The 18,883-nt window shown below is 34.7% G+C and overlaps 1 protein-coding gene across 2 annotated transcripts in view; it reads right to left on the bottom strand.

Moving 5' to 3' along the window:
- LOC126965053 (limbic system-associated membrane protein-like) overlaps nucleotides 1-18,883 on the bottom strand; it is a 624,470-nt gene that overhangs the window by 34,270 nt on the left and 571,317 nt on the right. Inside the window, exon 1 of one of the 2 annotated variants that reach the window (XM_050808497.1) lies at nucleotides 5,340-5,704. The exons of the other annotated variant lie outside the window; for it this stretch is intronic. Within the exon in view, the coding sequence (XP_050664454.1) occupies nucleotides 5,340-5,436 (97 nt within the window). The 5' untranslated portion in view covers nucleotides 5,437-5,704. Of the gene's footprint in view, nucleotides 1-5,339; nucleotides 5,705-18,883 lie in introns of those variants that run through there. 2 annotated transcript variants of the gene reach the window in all.

The following is an 18,883-nucleotide window of genomic DNA, read 5'->3' as shown; positions in this document are numbered from 1 at the left end:
AGTTATTTCGTAAAAATGCTCCCTGTTATTAAAATGAAATTCTCTCACAGCAGATCAGTCAAACTGTGCGTCAAATAAAAGAAATCGTGGGTCTCAAATCAAAATAAAAACTATCCTATCTCTCAAGTTGGACTGAACTACACTCCATGAAGTAATCCCCATTAAAATCCGTTCATTAGTTATGGAGTTCACTGGGAACACACATCAGAACACTAGATTGATATTAAGATGACATATTTATATTGATTAGTTTTAATCAAAGCAATTGAATGGAAGGAAATAAACTTTAAATAATTCATAATATTATACAGTAGAAAGGAACATCGAAGATTATTTAAAATAAGCTAAGCTATTTATTTTCGCGGAGCACCAACATTGAATATAATAATATTTTTGAGAGGGTTGTTTCAGGAACAGATCTCACGTAAAACGTCGCAATTTCAAGTTTGAAATGCAAACGTGAAATAAAATAAACAGCGACTCCAGAGAGATAAGTAAACATAGATGGCGCGGCGACAGGAGAAAAGTTTATACTGAAAACTTTAATGTAGTTTTAGTTTTGTGTATTCTTAGCATAGCATGTTTATGTATCTTTGTAAGTTTTTTTGCGGAACGGTTTCTTAATAACTATGTTAAGAACTTTTCAAAAAAAGCAATGTTTCTCTATACTCAATTACTTTTGAAGCTAGCTTATGTTACAATCTAACTCCACTATTTTGAAATGAAAACAAATATTATAACACCTTAATATATTGTAGAGACTAGTTGACACTAGTCGTACACTAGCCGTGTTATTAATAAACAAGGAGCAAAGTTATTCCAAATTTAAAACTTTTTCGGCCTTACTTGGTATAAAGTTATACCTGAGATGATGATGATGATGCAAAATGTATGTTTATTCGGACGTATAAGGTTTTCCGCGTTTATTTGCAAGGCTGCTTGACATTCGGAAAACTTAAGAACTATCACTGTATTAACAGTTATATTGTCAGCGATATGGTCAACATTTTTCATATTCTTGGTTAATTCTCAGGTATATCTTTATAACCAGCTAATTTGTAAGGTCATTTGTCTTTATCTTCCATTTGTCACTACAGAATTAAAATAAAAGAAATATTGTATCAACTTAAATAATATTTGCTAATATTTTTAGTTTTTGAATGTAAGTTACGAACACTTTAATTATCTTGTAAACTCTGTATTTATTTCTATCTAAAAATTCCAGGAATACAAAAAAAATAACTAAATTATTTTTTGCGAGACCTAAAAAGGCTTACATAATTGAATAACCGAGATTCAAGTGAATTTAGGAGATTATTGTAAATATAATAAATATTAATAATAAGATGTTGAATAACTTGAATGTACTGCTAGGTTGCAACTCGAGGGAGAAATATTAAAAGAGCACATTATCAACTTCCACAAATATTATAATATAATGCAATATTAAACCGCTACGTAAAATTGTTCGTAGCACGTCAAACCAAACGCCGATTGAGCTTTAGCAATATTAAAACTGTCATTTGCAAATTATTAGTAACATGGCGGAAGTATCGTGTTTTTTGTTGGACTCACCAACACAGTATTGTTTATTTATAATAAGTATTAATTTGATTTATTACATGTAAATAATATTATAATATTTAGTATTTCTATTATCACTGGTCTGGTGCACCCTAGTATCAGCATTTGAACCATTTCTTTCAACGAATTTCTTTTATTTTTATTTTGTACTGAGATAGGGGAAGAGACTGGACCTCACGCCATAGGGAATCCTAGTGTGAGGCCAGAATACTTGTAAAATTAAAGTTACTTTGTACTAATGTATACTTTGTAACAGATATTTTGTAACAACTATGTTGCTAATATTGTACCCCAATAAATTATTATATTCTAATCTATAATATATATAAATATCAAAAGTAATAACAGCATTTATGGAAACTCGTTTCTTGTATCTATGTTTAATTGTAGAGAGCCTATATGCCCACGTAGCTCCGTGAACTTATTTGAAAAGCAGACCGCAGAACTAATCTGGGGAACAATTTCATGTGTTGCGATTATGTTAAATTATATAAACATACTTAGATATATTCAGAGATTCGTTGCCAAAGTTTCGCAAAAATATAAATGAAATATTAGGTACTAATAAATAATCAATATTTATTGATTTGATAAGTATTGATCTCTGATCATAATCTAGTAATCTACTAAAAAATCGAGAATTGTTAGTAGATTTTGTGTATTTATTAAGATCATAGAAATGTAGTTTTATTTCTTAGATATATTCGCATGCGCAAGGTGAATAACCTTACATGCAAAAATTCAAATGCATTAAGCAATAAGGACTTTGTAAAATAGCATACTAATTACTGTAATTTTGTAATTACTAGTGGTAAATCAAAATAAATAAATATTTTTTAAAATACATAGGTCACACTAAAAGTTTTCCGTAACTTATAAAAACAACATGTTATAACCAATATATATTGTTTATTGCTTTTCAAAATACTTTCCTATACATTTTAAACATTTATTCATGTGATCGAACCATTATTTAAAACAGGAGGACCACAGATCTGAAGGCATGTTTTCTACGTGCTGTTTGAACGCTATCACTGCCTTTTCGGAATTGGTAAAAGTGAAACCTCTTACCAAATCATTGATTTTGGGGAAAATACAGAAATCACAGGGAGCTGGGTCGGGCCTATTTGCAGGATGGGTGACGAGTTGTACTTTTTCGGAAGATATAAATTTTTGTTGGCCGTGTGTGAAGAAGCGTTGTCATAATGTAGGAGAACGCGGCTTTTTGGTCGTCTTTCGCGAACTTTATTTAACACCCTGGGTAAACAAATGGTAGAATACCACTCGGCATTAACACTCTTTTGATCTTCAAATGGAGTTGTGCATATGGGACCCGTAGCTGAGAAAAAAATGCGATCATTTTTTTATCAACGTTTCTCGCCTGCCTCACTTTTGTTGGCCTGTTCTCATTTTCAAACACCCATTAACAAGATTGCTGTTTTTTATCGGGTTCAAAACCATAAATCCACGTTTCGTCTCCTGTGACAATATCATAAACAGAGTTAGAATGTCCGTGGTTGTACTTCATTAGCATCTGTGAGCACCATTCCACGCGAGCTCGCTTCTGCTCCGCTGTCAGTTCATGAGGGATCCATCGAAGTTTCCGAACTTTCAATTCTTCGTGTAAAATTTTCTGAATTTGGTTCATACCAATCCCCAGTAGTAATTGTATCATAGGTAATGCGTGGGTTTTCTTCAATAAGCCTCTTAACAGTAGCCACATTATTTTCGTTGACGGCAGTTGAAGGCCGCCCTACACGAAATTCGTCATGTAAAGCAACCCGACCTCTCTCAAATACAGCAAATCATCGCCTCACTGTGCTCAAGCAAGTTGCTTCTCTCCCAAAAGCATTTTGAAGACGAGCGGCACAGTCTGGCGGAGAGTGAGAACTTTTAAAATCATAAAAAATCGTCGCTCTAAAATCTTTTCGACTTAATTCCGTTGCGTACGTAGAACTTTGATGTGTAATAACAACAGACAATTTTATGTTATCTTCTACGAAAAGACTCTCTAAATTCAATAGAAATCTTATAATTTCTAATGAAATTAATTATTTCCATGTCAAGTAAAGACAAAAATCATTTTATGATACAGAACAATATGAAAACTGAATATGGTTAATTTATACTCTGTACCATCGCTTCGGAAAAGTTATATAATAGTTAAATGGAAATTGGAGCAAAGTACTCATTAAAATAAAAAAACTACGTTTAAAAAAACCGACTTCAAAACCTCAAAAATATAAAATAATATGTTTTTCTTAAACGTAGTTTTTTTTTACTTTTAAATGTCATTCATCAGATGAAATACAAGATTTCATTTCTTTTTATTGTCATAATATTTTAAATAGTATTTATTTTTAAGTAGCTACGGGTACGAAAGGTTCCACGTGCCTTAAACAATATAGATCCCCTATTTGACGTTCTTATGAGACACTGAAATATCGTGAAGAACGTTTGTTATATATGAATGACAGGTAGCCTGAGACTCACTTTACGGCAAACGGGTTAATAATAATAATATATAATCAAACTAAACGGGAACTCCTAAAAAAGCCTTATACAAAATATAATAACATCATCCACGTAAACAAAAATATTCGTCACTACTGGGCCAAGCTAAGTAAAATTTTTATCCACATAAAACTAAAGAAGAATCACGCAAATCAGATCATAAATCTCACCGTAATCGCTTTACATACATAAAAAAATACCAACCGAATAGAGAACCTCCTCCTTTTCGAAGTCGTTTAAAAATTAAACCAAACTTTAAGCTAAAAAAGAGATTTATTTCGGAGAGGATTTTTTTTTAATTAAAATTAACATAGTATTCAATAAGATCGAGCTATGTTAAACTAATATAATGCTTTCATATTTACTTTTTCCTGTAATAAGGGCCTTACTTTGTCCTATGTTTCATAGAGATTAGCTTTAACAAATCTTTTTAAACGACTTGAAAGCATGAGAATTTCCCAGTGAATGTTAACATATACCATCTATTTTTCTGTCGAAAACTCATTAATATCTTTTTGAGAATTAGGTTTATCTATAGGATAGTTTGTTATGTTTTTAAAGTGATAACCCTCACTTCTAGAAGGAAATACAAAATTTTATTTGTTGTGTTGAGAGTTGAAGAAAGCATACAAGATTTTATAACGATACGTCACTCGAACGGTCAGCTCAGTTTATTAGAGCACCGGCACGGAACGCCGGAGGTCATGGGTTCGAGTCCCACAACGTTCTTAAAATTTTGTTTTTAAAATTTTATTTGAGTATTAATCTTAGAAGTGAGTCAGATTTACAAGAGTGACATCTCAAGTCAATTTCCTAATATGCAAATATTGGGGTTGAGCAGGTTATCAACTGTAAAATAGATCCTGTAGATGAAGCCACAACCTGAGAAAGTATAAAAGATTTTGTAACGATACGTCACTGGAACGGTTAGCACAGTTGGTTAGAGCACCGGCACGGAACGCCGGAGATTGTGGGTTCGAGTCCCACATCGTTCATAAAATTTTGTTTTTCAAATTTTATTTGTGTATACGATGATTCTTCGATATATTTTATGAGGATTCGGGTTACTTACATTATTATTACCTTTATGTATAATTCACTAAACCACGAACATGATGTTGATAAATCAATGAATAAATTTCGAGTATCTTTAAAGACTTACTAACTAAAATCAGACTTTACTTAGTCTAAATATTAAATTTGAAATTGGTATTTGTTGTAATATGTTTATATATACTTACAATTTGTAGCCTGTATGTAATCACTCATCAACCAATCCAGAATAAAAACAGTTAGTAACAATTTTCCGTATTTTCCTAAACCATTAAAACGATCCATTTTTGTTTACAAGTGTAAGTCTCTTTCAGTCCTAGTCGGGAAGTTTCATGCACAATTCTCAACGATAACAACAAAACATCTTCTATTAAAACAAAGTTGCAAATGAGCAACATTTGAAAATATTTAAAACACAACACATTATAAGAGCACCGTGGATCACGGTGGACGCACGCGAAAAAGTGATTAAGTCGCTATTGCTAACAATATTTCGTTATCGAGAAAAGTTTGAGAAATTGAATCCGGCACAAGAAAAGTGACCGTTCCAATTGAAGGCTCTACGCACACTGAATAAAGGACAAGGGTGCAAGTTAAATTATGAAACTACACCGGCGCGCGTAAACCACCTCCCCTTTGTGTAAAGCCTTCTCTTTCACGAAGGCCGCTATTCATTGCTTACAATAATATTTTTGTTAGGAACTTGCTGTGATATTCAATACATAAAAATGTATCTTTCACGTCGTGCGTTGCGTTTTCTGTATGATATTTTTTTGCTTATTTAAAATACTTTTTTTATTTTATATTAATAAAAACAAATTTCACGTGGAGGTTTCAAAGCAATAAAAACCACAGAGGTTTGTACAATTTACACTAACAGAGTTAAATGAACACAATAGTTAGAAACTTAGCTATACAGATAATACTTATAATTGTACAAATAAAAGTAAAAGTACTTGATAGAAATCATTGTTAAGCATGATAAGTTGATCGGTCGTCAGTCAAGTCGTAAAAAGTATTTTTTTAAATTCTGTTTTAAATTTGTCTCAGTCAACGAGTCGGTCAAGTTTATTAATCACTAGTCTAGGTACTTGAACATTATTTAATAGTATATTATTACTTGGAATTCGATACAGTAACACTTTATTTATTATTACAACATAAAATATTTTAAGCTTATTGTCAACTGGAACATATAGAGGTATTTGTATCACGCAAACGATAGCAGGGTCCATCTCTATTCCGTTTTGAAATTTGTATATTATGTATAATATGTTTTTTTATATTATGCTACGGGCAATTTATGCTTTGCCTAGACATTGAAAGACAGCGTATGTGAAAGACGAAAAATTTTATACCTAATATATATATATATACACCTTTATTAGGCTATAAAGACCAGGGTCCATAATTTTTGGAACCCATTGGTAACGGAAGAGAATATAACAAAAATGAAAGGAAAAATATATTACGGGCGATCCGAGGCCGGAAAGTAGAGAAGAGGGGGTGTTTAAAAACGGCTTATCTCGATTTCTGACAATACTGCAAGTCTTATGGAAAAAAGTCAAATGGCAAAGTTAGGTAATGAAAAGATCTACATTTTTTGTTTTCACACTTTTTTCACATAACCTTCAAAATTGTGAAAAATTAAAAAAATCAAACTTTGATTTTTTATTATCTTAGACAAAAAAAGTTTGAATTGAAATATATATTTTTTCTCCTTATTTGACATCACTGAATGGGACTGCCCCATCCCAACTAACGAACCCCATATTGATCTTTTCTCCTGTCCCATGTCAGAATAAGATTAATCTTAGGGTAGGCACAATAAATGATATACAAACGAATTACGGAAGAAATAATAAGGTGTCCCCTCGGTAATATGTAAGAAGTATGTATTATGAAGACAGTCGTTGGAGGGCTTCAGAGAGTGAACTGTGGTTGTAATTGATACACAGGCGGGCAGTCACACGTGGGGTAACAAATACTATCTCTAATACACTAACAGATTAACTTAGCAACTTACGATTTTTTATGTATGGACATCTTGAACTTTAATGAGTTCAATGTACGAATATAAAGGTCATTTACGGATGTACCCAATATTCATATCAATCTCTTACTTGAGAGAAAAATCGTAATTATCCTTGACTTTTCTGTCCCAATAAGCTTATCGACGGTAACTCACCTTATCCGTACACATTGTCTGTCAATGGGACGACGTATAGCTTACCAGCGATAGAAGTTTGTATGGAAATTGCAATTCATGCGTCCCAACATAAGGCGATAAGAATGACTTTTCGGCTATATTGGGACAGCTTCAGATTATTGACAGTAGAAGGTAGTAATTTATCTCTATCTGTAGATAGTATATTGGGAACGGCCATAATGGTTAACACAACCACAATCCATTACATCAACTGTCACTTATGTTTTGATTTTAATACCAGTATTCTGATTTTTTAAGCTTTTTTTATGTAAAAAGGAGGACAAACGAGAGTACGGGTCACCTGGTGTTAAGTGATCACCACCGCCCACATACTCTTGCAACACCAGAGCAATCACAGGAGCGTTGCCAGTCCTCAAGGAAGGTGTACGCCGTTTTTTGAAGGTACCCATGTCTTATCGTCCCGGAAACACCGCACACACCACCAGGAAGCTCATTCCACAGCTTTGTAGGACATGGAAGAAAGCTCCTTGAAAACCGCACTGTAGAGGACCGCAACACATCCAGATGGTGGGGATGATATCCTAACATGTGGCATGTCGTGCGAAGGTGGAATTCGGCGGCATTATTTGGTTGGGTCGAGACTCCTTAAGCTGAGAGTTCTGCCTTTTTAATGTATTCTTTTTTGATCATTATTATTATTCGAAATCTTACAATAGCTGAGATACTTATAGATTTCTAGATTGTTTGACTTTTTAACTGGTTTGCTTAAAATAAAAATTATTAAGAGACTTGAGATTTACAAAATAATAGTTTAGTAAGATTTTCCACGTTCTATATCACCTGGTTCAGCTATACAGTTTCAATCTATTTTGATTTCTATGTGATATTCTCTGTGATAATCTATGTGATAGTGCAATATTTCGTTCTAAGGGACCCAACCAAATCGGGCCGACATGCCCAAGGAAATACTTTTCTCCAATTTAAATCCAACGTGGAATAACACGGTAAGTGGACTATCCAGAGGACTTACCCCCACCATCTCCCCCAAAGTTAAATAACAGTAGCGATTCCTAAAAGACAACTTTGCGATGGTACCAGACTAATCAGTCCTGAAGAATATATGGACGTCCATAATTAGGTGAATACTTTGGCTGACTCGCAAAGTCAGAGGAGGGCAAATTTATGCCGACTCGGGTCAAACAGAGCAGGCCACCCAGGTCTGTCGTGGCCATAATCCATTTCATCATCATCATATCATCATCAGCTGGAAGACGTCCACTGGACAAAGACCTGCCCCTAAGATCGCCATGACGATGATTGGTCTGCGCTACCCTCATCCAACGTGTTCCGGCGATCTTCACCAGATCATCGGTCCATCTTGGTCGGCCTATCAATACTACGTCTTCCGGTATGGGCGCCATTCGAGGACTTTACTGCTCCAACGGTCATCTGACCTTCGAGCTATGTTCCCTGCCCACTGCCACTTCAGTTTTGCAATGATTTGGGCTATGTCAGTGACTTTTGTTCTCCTACTATCTATTTTAATTATCTATTTCAATCTAATACTATAAATATAATAAAACATAGGTGTTCTATTACAAAGTTCGATTAGCAGCCCTATCAATAATTTAAAAGTCAAACCATAATATTCACAGTGCGATGGGAAAACGCATGTGAATTCTAAAAACAAGCTTATTATTATGTAGTATTCCTAGTTAGTAACGTCCGGCTTGCAGGGGCCGTAGAATTGTATTCCGCGAAACACACCCTGCAACCCTTAATACAGCCTTAAGTACCATTAGTAATAATTGAAGTATACCTCGTTCTAGTAACTTTTGCTGCATGATTTCATTTAATGAGTCCTCACCTGAATAACAGTCGATATTAATTGTTATATTTTCTCAAACTGTTGATATATTCTAACTTAGCCTTCTATTAACTACCTGATCTTTGATCCCGGTACAATAATTTCTCCAGTATATTTATATTTGGACAATAATTATTGTTGGTACATCATAGCTTCAAGAGCAATTTGCAAATTATATTCAAAACATTTGTGGTTTTGTCTAGGTGTAAAATCAGAGATTTTTTTTTATGAAAATAAGGGACGAGACGAGCAGGACGTTCAGCTTCTGAGTGGCACTACAACTGCACTCGTCACCTTGAGACATAATATGTTAAGTCTCATTTGCCCAGTAATTACACTACGGCTAATTTCAATTAAAAGCATTGCTGAAACATCTTAACTTAATTATTGTTAACTGAAAAAATGGTGTAGTTTTAAAATATCCAACATAAGAATTGAAAGATTAAGCAATAGAAACACGTATATTATGTTTTTAAACTTTTATCATCGCGGAACCTTAACATAGTAATGATTATGACGAGTACTGACGATATATATTTTATTAATTTGATGACGATATTTCAAAACGAATTAGGCGCCACGTTGACAGATTGTGTCAAGTGTCAATGTGTCAAGAGTTTCTCGCTGGCGCCCCCGTAGTTCCGCCGCCTCCACGAATCATGCAATTGGATCTAAATATTGGCATCAAAATAATAAAATATATATCGTGAGTACCCACCATAATAATTCCAGTAAATACGTAAACATGAAAATAGCGATTGCAAAAAATCAAAACCAAATACGTAGTATAGTTACAATAGTACAGCAATACTTTTTCTTAAAATGTTAAAACTACAGTTGGCTCCTTTGACAGCAGCTCAAACTAGGTAGAACCTGTGCTATGAGTCTTCCACTCTTAACTAATTATATAATTGCATTTTATTGAGAATAATATTGTACATCGCACGAAAACACACTGTATGTTTTCTTTTACTTTATTATTAAAACTAAAATGTGTCTCACAAATAAAACATATTATTATATATGAAATTAGACTGTTAAGTGCAATGGATAGGTCAGTCTTGGTTAATTTTTTAAAGTTATGTTTTTGATGGATTCTCATTTCTTTTTGTAGATAATCCAACTTTACTCCTTTGCGGTACGTTCTACTTCTTGAATAACAACAACAGGATTTTCTTAAGGCCCACTGTCTGTCTTAATAGCTTTTCTTCTTCTTGTAGGTAGTCTTCCTCTTTTTCTTTTCCGTTACTACTTATTGAGGTTTAGCTACAGTTTTTCTCAAAGCCCATCAATGTCTCTATGAGTTTTTGTCGGAGGCCATGATGTTACAATTTTTCACAAATATGAACGGTTAATGCTTCTTATCTATTGTATTCACAAATTGAGAATTTATGCGCCTTAACACTTCCAAAGTCGATATTAGTTAGATGTTACTCTCGAAAGTGCCACGTAATCTTTTGCAACTCAAACACTAACTGCATAAATATCTTTGTAATCTCATATATCTATGGGATTAAAACTTATTTATGCACTTCGTGTATCTAGAAGACTGGACTGAAATTGCAGAATATTTTAGTTTTCCCTTGACTTACACATTAAACACTTAATACCGTGTTTAAACAATGTCTTTACCAGTGGGAGGATCCTTTGCACAGGATGCCCGCTAGATTAATTTATGATTAATTTAGATGGTGTAAGCATTATTGTGTTTCGGTCTGAATGGCATCGTAGCTAGTGAAATTACTGGGCGAATTAGACTAAACATCTATTGTCTCAAAGTGACGAGCGCAGTTGTAGTGCCGCTCAGAATTTTTGGGTCTTTCAAGTATCCTGAGCGGCACTGCGTTGTAATTACCATCAGCTGAACATTCGGCTCGTCTCGTCCATTATTTTCATAAATAAATGTTTGCTTGTCTACTGAAATTCAAGCTTCTAATTTTATCCACAATCAATTATAGGGTGTCAAAATGGCCTGAACTGCTTCGAAAAAAGGTTGGTACAGCCGTGCCGTTTGTTTTTGCTCCACTTGGCGGGGACACTGCCCTGCCTTCAGATATTTAGATCCAATTGTAAATAAGCCTCATAACAGACTTTGCAAATGTCTTGACTAATCTTATTCATTCTTCACAAACAAGAAACCACCAAAGTGCGCCTTGTATTTAAATATTATTTCTAAGCAATATTAAGATACAAGTAGTATTGAATGTCAAATGATTTTGAGCTGTAATATCGATAATGTCGACAGTGTCTCTGTAGTACTGACAAAATTGAAATATAGTTCTGAAGTACTTATTAAACACGCTTCAATTAGTTAGTATATTAAATTAAAACTGGAAGTATATCACTAAAGAACGAAGTAAGAAAGACTTGGATGCTTTTATCAGTTTAACTGCAGCCTAGCTGTCACCCTGGTACAATAATTTCTACAGTAGGTATATTAATGATATGATATATTATATTGGGTATAAGTGAATAATTTTTTTTATAACAATGAGGGACGGGACGAGCAGGACGTTCATTGATGGTAATTGATACGCCCTGCCCGCTCCAATGTAGTACCGCTCAGGATTCTTGAAAATCATAAAAATTTTGAGCGGCACTACAACTGCGCTCAGCTTGAGCCATGAGATGTTAAGTCTCATTTGCCCAGTAATTTCCCTAGCTACAGCGCCCTTCAGACAGAAAAACAGTAATGTTTACACATTACTGGCTTACACCGGAAATAGGCGCCATTGTGGTACCCATAATCTAGCCCACATCCTGTGCAAAGGAGCCTCCCACTGGTAAGAGTGGTGAGCTTTTTGCGTGCATTATCGCATGTACATAAATTATATTCAAGAGAAAGACATTTGTTTCTAGATCTAGATTTAAAATCCGAGAAGATCCTTTGTTAACTGAAGAAATAGGGAAGCTTTGAAAAATCCTATATTTTTTTAGAATCGGCGATTAAAATACTTTAAAAACGTAAACACAAAAATTGTAATCCTCTGGCTAATGATTTGATTTCTATTAGAATACTGAAGTTCTACAGCACTCCGCATAATTTGTTATCTTTCGCCGAGATCCCGCTACATGCACTACCCGGTAAAGTTATTCTTAACAGTCACCAGCACGTGCGTCTTAGTAGTGTCAATACACGCACAGAGTTGGGGAAAAATTAGACCAGGCCGGTGGAGCCCTACATTTTACACTGAAAAATAATACTACTCCAGAAAAACCAGGTCAAATATTTGTTTCAACATTTTGCAGGTATACAATAACAACTAGGTAAGATTATTTTTTCTCAGTTTTAATAAGTTATCGCATGGTGGATGAAATGGCGAAGGCAATGCTCGGAGTTTCCCTGCGAGATCGAATCAGAAATGAGGAGATCCGAGGTAGAACCAAAGTCTCCCGATATAGCCCAAATAGTAGCGAAACTGAAGTGGCAGTGGGCACATAGCTCAACGGACAGATGGCCGGTGGGGCAGTATAGTCCTCGAATGGCGACCACGTACTGAAAGACGTAGTGTTGGTAGGCCCCGTCACCGATGATCTGGTCAAGATCGCAGGAGTAGGTTGAATAAGGGGAGCGCAGGACCGATCGTCATGGCGATCTTTGTCCAGCAGTAGATGTCTTTCGGCTGAAATGTATGGATCGTATGGAATGTATGTTTGTATGGTATCAAAATAAGTACCAGTAATAGCAGTCACCGGGTGACCTTTATCAAAAATGCTGCGATCATCAATTTTCAACATTAACGTAAAATAAACTACTACACTCGATTACGCTCACAAATTGTCTGGAGCTCTCGTATGCTCTGTTAGGCAGTTTTCGTTCAGTTGTGCTTTGACCGTGCTTTGAATACAATGCCACGCAATGTCAAAGTGTTCAGTGAAAAATTGTCCTAATAATAGGATATCCAAATTTAAAACGGATAGAGTATCATATTTCAAGAAATTGTCCCTTTGAAATTAACAAAATTATGTAACTAACTTGTCGATTTTATTCATTTTGCTAAATAATTATCATCAATGATCTTTTTATGAGCGTAAACAATGGACTTTGCACAATATTGCCACGAAATAAGGTGTTAATTTGAATGAAGGTTTTAATGTTGTCCTTATAATTACTGAAAGTTAATACGTTACGCCTGTCGGACATTTTTGACGGCCTTTTAATAAGTAACTGTGAGTCTAGTAAAGCCAATTATTTTCAAATATCGTATTTGTTTTATTAAATAAACGGAAACGGATATTGCTAAATTAATTTGATAAATTCAGATATAGTTGCTCCATTTACATCTACAATAATATATATTAATTTGTTATTTTTTTAAAGTGATTAATGGTTTTTAAAGTGAAGTCACTTCTTTGATTAATTACACAAATTAAATTTGAAATTTAAATTTATGAACGACGCGAAACTCGAACTCTTAATCTCTCGCGTTCCGTGCGAGCGCTTTTTCCACTGAGCCATCCGTTCGAGTGACGTATTGTTGATAAATCTTGTATGTCTTGTTGAACTCTCAGATTGTGTCTTCATCTACATTACAGTTGATAACCTGCTCAACTCCAATATTTGCATATTACTAAATTGACTTTAAGACGTCACTCTTTAAAATTTAAACAATTTATTATTTTTTAATAATAAAATAACAAATTGTTTAGACTTTATGTTTTAACTGTGCAACGCAATTCCTGAAGTGTACCTAATAGTAAGTAATATGGGTGTGTATTCTCATAACCTCAAAAAACAAGAAACAACCTAAAACTAAATCATATTGTTCTGTTTTACTACGAAACAGTATTTATAACGGCAATGAAAATCAGGGACGAAGCTCGGCGAAGTTTTTTAAGCAGACATTAGGTGACAGGACGTACCGGCCTATTACCGCTAACTAGAAAACAAACATTAACTATCCTACTATTGTAAACATTATTTCAATCAATATTAAATTGCCTAAGCAGGTTCGTTTACTTGTAGTTCCAACGTAAACGTGGTTTTAATAAATTAAAAACAGCTTCAGCAATATTTAAAAAAAACTTGTTTTTTATAAATAATTATATGAAAATAGAAACTGTGCATATATATATTTTTTTTATGGAATAGGAGGACAAACGAGCGTACGGGTCACCTGTTGTTAAGTGATCACCGCCGCCCACAATCTCTTGCAACACCAGAGGAATCACAGGAGCGTTGCCGGCCTTTAAGGAAGGTGTACGCGCTTTTTTTGAAGGTACCCATGTCGTATCGTCCCTGAAACACCGCACAAGGAAGCTCATTCCACAGCTTTGTAGTACGTGGAAAAAAGCTCCTTGAAAACCGCACTGTTGAGGACCGCCACACATCCAGATGGTGAGGATGATATCCTAACTTGTGGCGTGTCGTGCGAAGGTGGAATTCGGCTGCAGGAATCAGGTTAAACAGCTCTTCGGAACACTCCCCGTGATAAATGCGGTAGAAGACACACAATGAAGCGACGTTTCTACGCAACGCCAAGTGATCAAGCCGTTCACAGAGCACTGGGTCCCCGACAATTCGAGCTGCTCTACGTTGCACGCGGTCAAATGGATCGAGCTGATACTGGGGTGCGCTAGACCAGAGATGACAGCAATACTCCATGTGTGGCCGGACCTGCGCTTTGTAGAGCGCTAGTATGTGGGCCGGCTTGAAGTATTGCCGTGCTCTATTAATGACGCCCAGTTTCTTTGAAGCCAATTTGGCTTTGCCTTCCAGATGACCACGAAATTGGCAATCGCTCGAGATTTCGAGACCCAGTATTCCGATACTAGGCGAGGCTTTGAGGGAAGTGTTGTCGAAGAGCGGTGATACGACAAATGGGGTTTTTTTAGTGGTAAACGCGCAAACTTGAGTCTTCTGGTGGTTAAATTGGACAAGGTTCAATTTTCCCTATTCCGCGACCTTCGCAAGAGAGGACTCGATAGAAGACACAAGTTTCTACCGGCACTGGTCGACGATTTCCCGAGAGAGACCTGCATGGCCCGTGTATATGGCATCACCAGTGCTGTCGTCTGCATAGCAATGAATGTTGGAGGTGTCCAACATATCATTGATATGCAGAAGAAATAGCGTGGGAGACAGCACACAGCCTTGGGGCACTCCAGAATTCACGGGCTTCGGGTTCGAGCAATATCCGTCGACAACGAATATCATAACAATAAAATATTTCATTTTTACATTAGTCAATTGTAATTCTTTACAAATGTTTCAATATAATCAAAATAAGTTCCAGATTTCTTTCACCGTACTCATAGCTCTTTTACAAGAAAGATATCATAAATCAAAAAACAAAAATGCTTGCTTCAGTTTCTTCTAAAATAACCTCATCCCTTGTTACGAGCAATTGGGAAAGTTTGTATCAATCTCGCTCGGGCGCGCCCAGACTTTCGATATCTGACTAGATAGAAGACTTTCTTGATTTCTTCTCTACTCCCAGATTTTCGGTAATTATTTTAACTTAATACATTACCAAAGAATCTTTCATACAGAAAATATGATAAAATTATTACTCTTTTTATAATTTCTTTCTAACCACATTTATATTAGAAAGTTATGTAATATAATGAATTATCGAGAGGGAAATTATTATTACGAGTGATCCCTTCTAGGCAACTCTGTGTTTTTAATGAAAAGCTATAATACAATATTAAATTTAATTTATAAAAGTATATAAGTGTCAGCTTGATGTGCTTACAAGCGCCACCAACGTCATGAATTGTCCTAAGACATCTGACATTTTTGACATTATTTGACATTTTTAAGTTCACGATATATGATTGATTAAATTAGACATCCCAATTAATTATAACATTTTATAATGACTTACTTTGTTAGTAATGTTTTAAATAATTATAATTATAGTTTAAGAAATAATTATAACAGCGTATGGATATTTGGTTAACTTGATTCGTGTAAGTTAGTTGGCACTACAGTAGTGCCAACAGTTGGTAGCAAATCACTGTGACGGTCGTGCCCTATATGAGCCAGAGCGCTCAGTTCGAGAGAACATTTCCCTGCTTTCCTTTTCCGAGATCCCCCCCCCCACCCCACACCCCTCTTATATTTATATATTATATATCTATGTATACATATGTATGCATTTATTTACCTTAGTTTTAAGTTAGTTTTAAGCCCTAGTCATTAGTCTTAAGTTAGGTTAAGTGATAGCAAATAACCAGGTTTCCCAGTTTCCTGGAATTTCCTCCACAAACCTCATGTATTATTTTTTTAAGCATAATAAAGTTTTATCCCTCAACACGTAGATAGGGTTGTAGAAATAAGTTTTCTGATACCTACACATATAAGGCTTAATTGTAAATTGCTTTAATAAGTAGATTATAAGTAATTTTGTATATATATCTTAATATCAAATATAGATATTTGGAATTTGATTTTTTTTCGAGAGAACATTATTTATCGTGAATTGTAATGGGTAACGCTGCCCAATTGGATTGAGTCATTTATTATAATAATTATTATTAGTGTAAACTGTAAAATATAGAAATTTCTATTTTAAGTGCGTTTAGATTACCAACCCCTTCAACATAAGTATGACGAAACAATAAACAATTCATTTAAATAATACACAAATATTATAAAAGAACATTTGATTTTTAATAAACATGAATATACGCAAACACAGCCCACTTTATTTCTTTTTACATTCGTTGGTTTCATAAGACATAGATCCTGTAATCAGCCCAACGCTATGAACTTAGTAAGATGCCAATTAACACGTTCAAACGATAAGTCTGTTGTATTTCTTCAGCGAGTTGTATAAAGCAAAGGAAAGAGCTAAAGAATTGCCGCCAAAAGGCTTGTAATGGCTTGTTTACGCGTTAATGTACTTTCCAACCAGTATGACTACTGCGAGGCTAATTGCAAACTCATTTATTAACACATTTACTGGATGTTAGGTTTCCTTTAAAGAAACACCAAAGGATTTCTTTCTTCTCAAACCAAAATAAGCTATTTATGCAACTGTTGTGTAATAAGGGGTATTATAACACGAATGTGGGTTTATCACACGAGGCGAAGATATAATGAATGATAATAGTATCACATGAGTGTTTTAATACCTAATCATCAACAGCTGAATACAAAACTTTAACTACACCCATTATATGAATCCTCTATAAAATATTCCGAAACAGTTATCTTACTGCTAACATTAAAAGAGCCAGTCCTAGTAACCATAATATCATTCAAAGGAATGTAATTATTAAAACGGATGATATTATAGTGTTGTACTGAATTTCATTACAACACTCGTTTGGATGATGTAATGGTTATTAGAACATTGGGTGTTTTAATGTTGGCAATAGGCTAACTGTTTGTAGGCTAACGGTGTAGATAAAATCCTTTTCAACTCACTGGTTCACAGCAAACTAGAATATGCATCAGTTGTGTGGAGTTCCCAATACGCATACCTACGCACCTTCTCAACGTCTAGAGACTTCAAAAATTGAAAAGTATCAAATAACTAAAATTTAAATTTAATACACCTTTACACACAAGCCCTAACCAAAATAAAACTTAATATTATAAAAAGCTTACTTACTGTAAATATTAAGGTTGTCTGGCCACACGTGTCTGTCCGCTTGGGTTGTTTTGTTCTAGACGAAGCTATCCCGCTATTTAAAAGGTATGCTTTTACACGCTGCTTGGAGCTTATTATTGTAAAGGATCCATTAAAAACGTGTGTGAAGGTTACCACCTTCAGGTCATCCGCATCCTCGTCTTTTAAAGTCAAAGTCAAATAGGCTCGTGAGAATAACATACAAGAAACACATCGGCAACTCTATTCAATGAAATAGTGTATCTTACAATGGCCATAATACACATAACAAATTAGTTTGTAAGGTGCTGCATCCAATTAAATATTATTAATGTTTTCATAAAAAGTAATACATAATTAACAGTATAAATATAAGTTATCGTATGTTGGATGTATCAACCTTTAGAGCTTGAACTCATTGTTTGTGTAAGGATGCTTCAAGAACATGATGGTCGTGATTACTGTCACAATTATTAGTAATTGCATCCAAAAATACCATGATTTATTAACTATAGCAGGTTGTTCTGGCACCACAAGCAGCACCCGTCCACGAGTTGAAGCAAGGACCAGCCATCGTTCCCTTCGCACATATTTGAGGGAAGGAGACGACCCGGCAAACGACCTCCTTATCCTCTTCCCATTGGTAAAGTATAAAATCGAATATAGTCATGGAAATCTGTAAATGTTATTTATTTTCTTAAAAATTAATTATTTCCAATCTTTATTGATTTCTGTTAATACAATTCCACATCGCAAATAAGTTGCAGTTGAAGTCCGAAACGCTATATACAAAGCTTACTCACTTTTGCCGGTATTGTTTAAGTTCCAAATAATAGAAATAAACCAATTATAATATAATGCTTCTATTGCTTTACTAAATCTTATATGAATCATAGATCGAAGATAATAATATTAATCTATTTATCACAACAATATGTTCTACATCTCTATATGCTCTTAAATCCTGTGTTGGGAATAGCGCTGTGCATTCACTCTGTCAAACGTTCGTTATGCCCGTGACGTCACTGATTTATACAGCCTCCGAATACGCTATTTTAGCAAACGTCAAACTGTGTAATGGTTTGATTAGATCGTTGGACTGAAGCAACTGTAAGAGGTGATCAATAATAGTAT

The sequence above is a fragment of the Leptidea sinapis genome, chromosome 6, assembly GCF_905404315.1.
Source record: "Leptidea sinapis chromosome 6, ilLepSina1.1, whole genome shotgun sequence".
NCBI classification, from domain to species: domain Eukaryota; kingdom Metazoa; phylum Arthropoda; class Insecta; order Lepidoptera; family Pieridae; genus Leptidea; species Leptidea sinapis.
The sequence above is the reverse complement of the archived record's forward strand: the minus strand, read 5'-3'. Positions and strand labels throughout refer to the sequence as shown.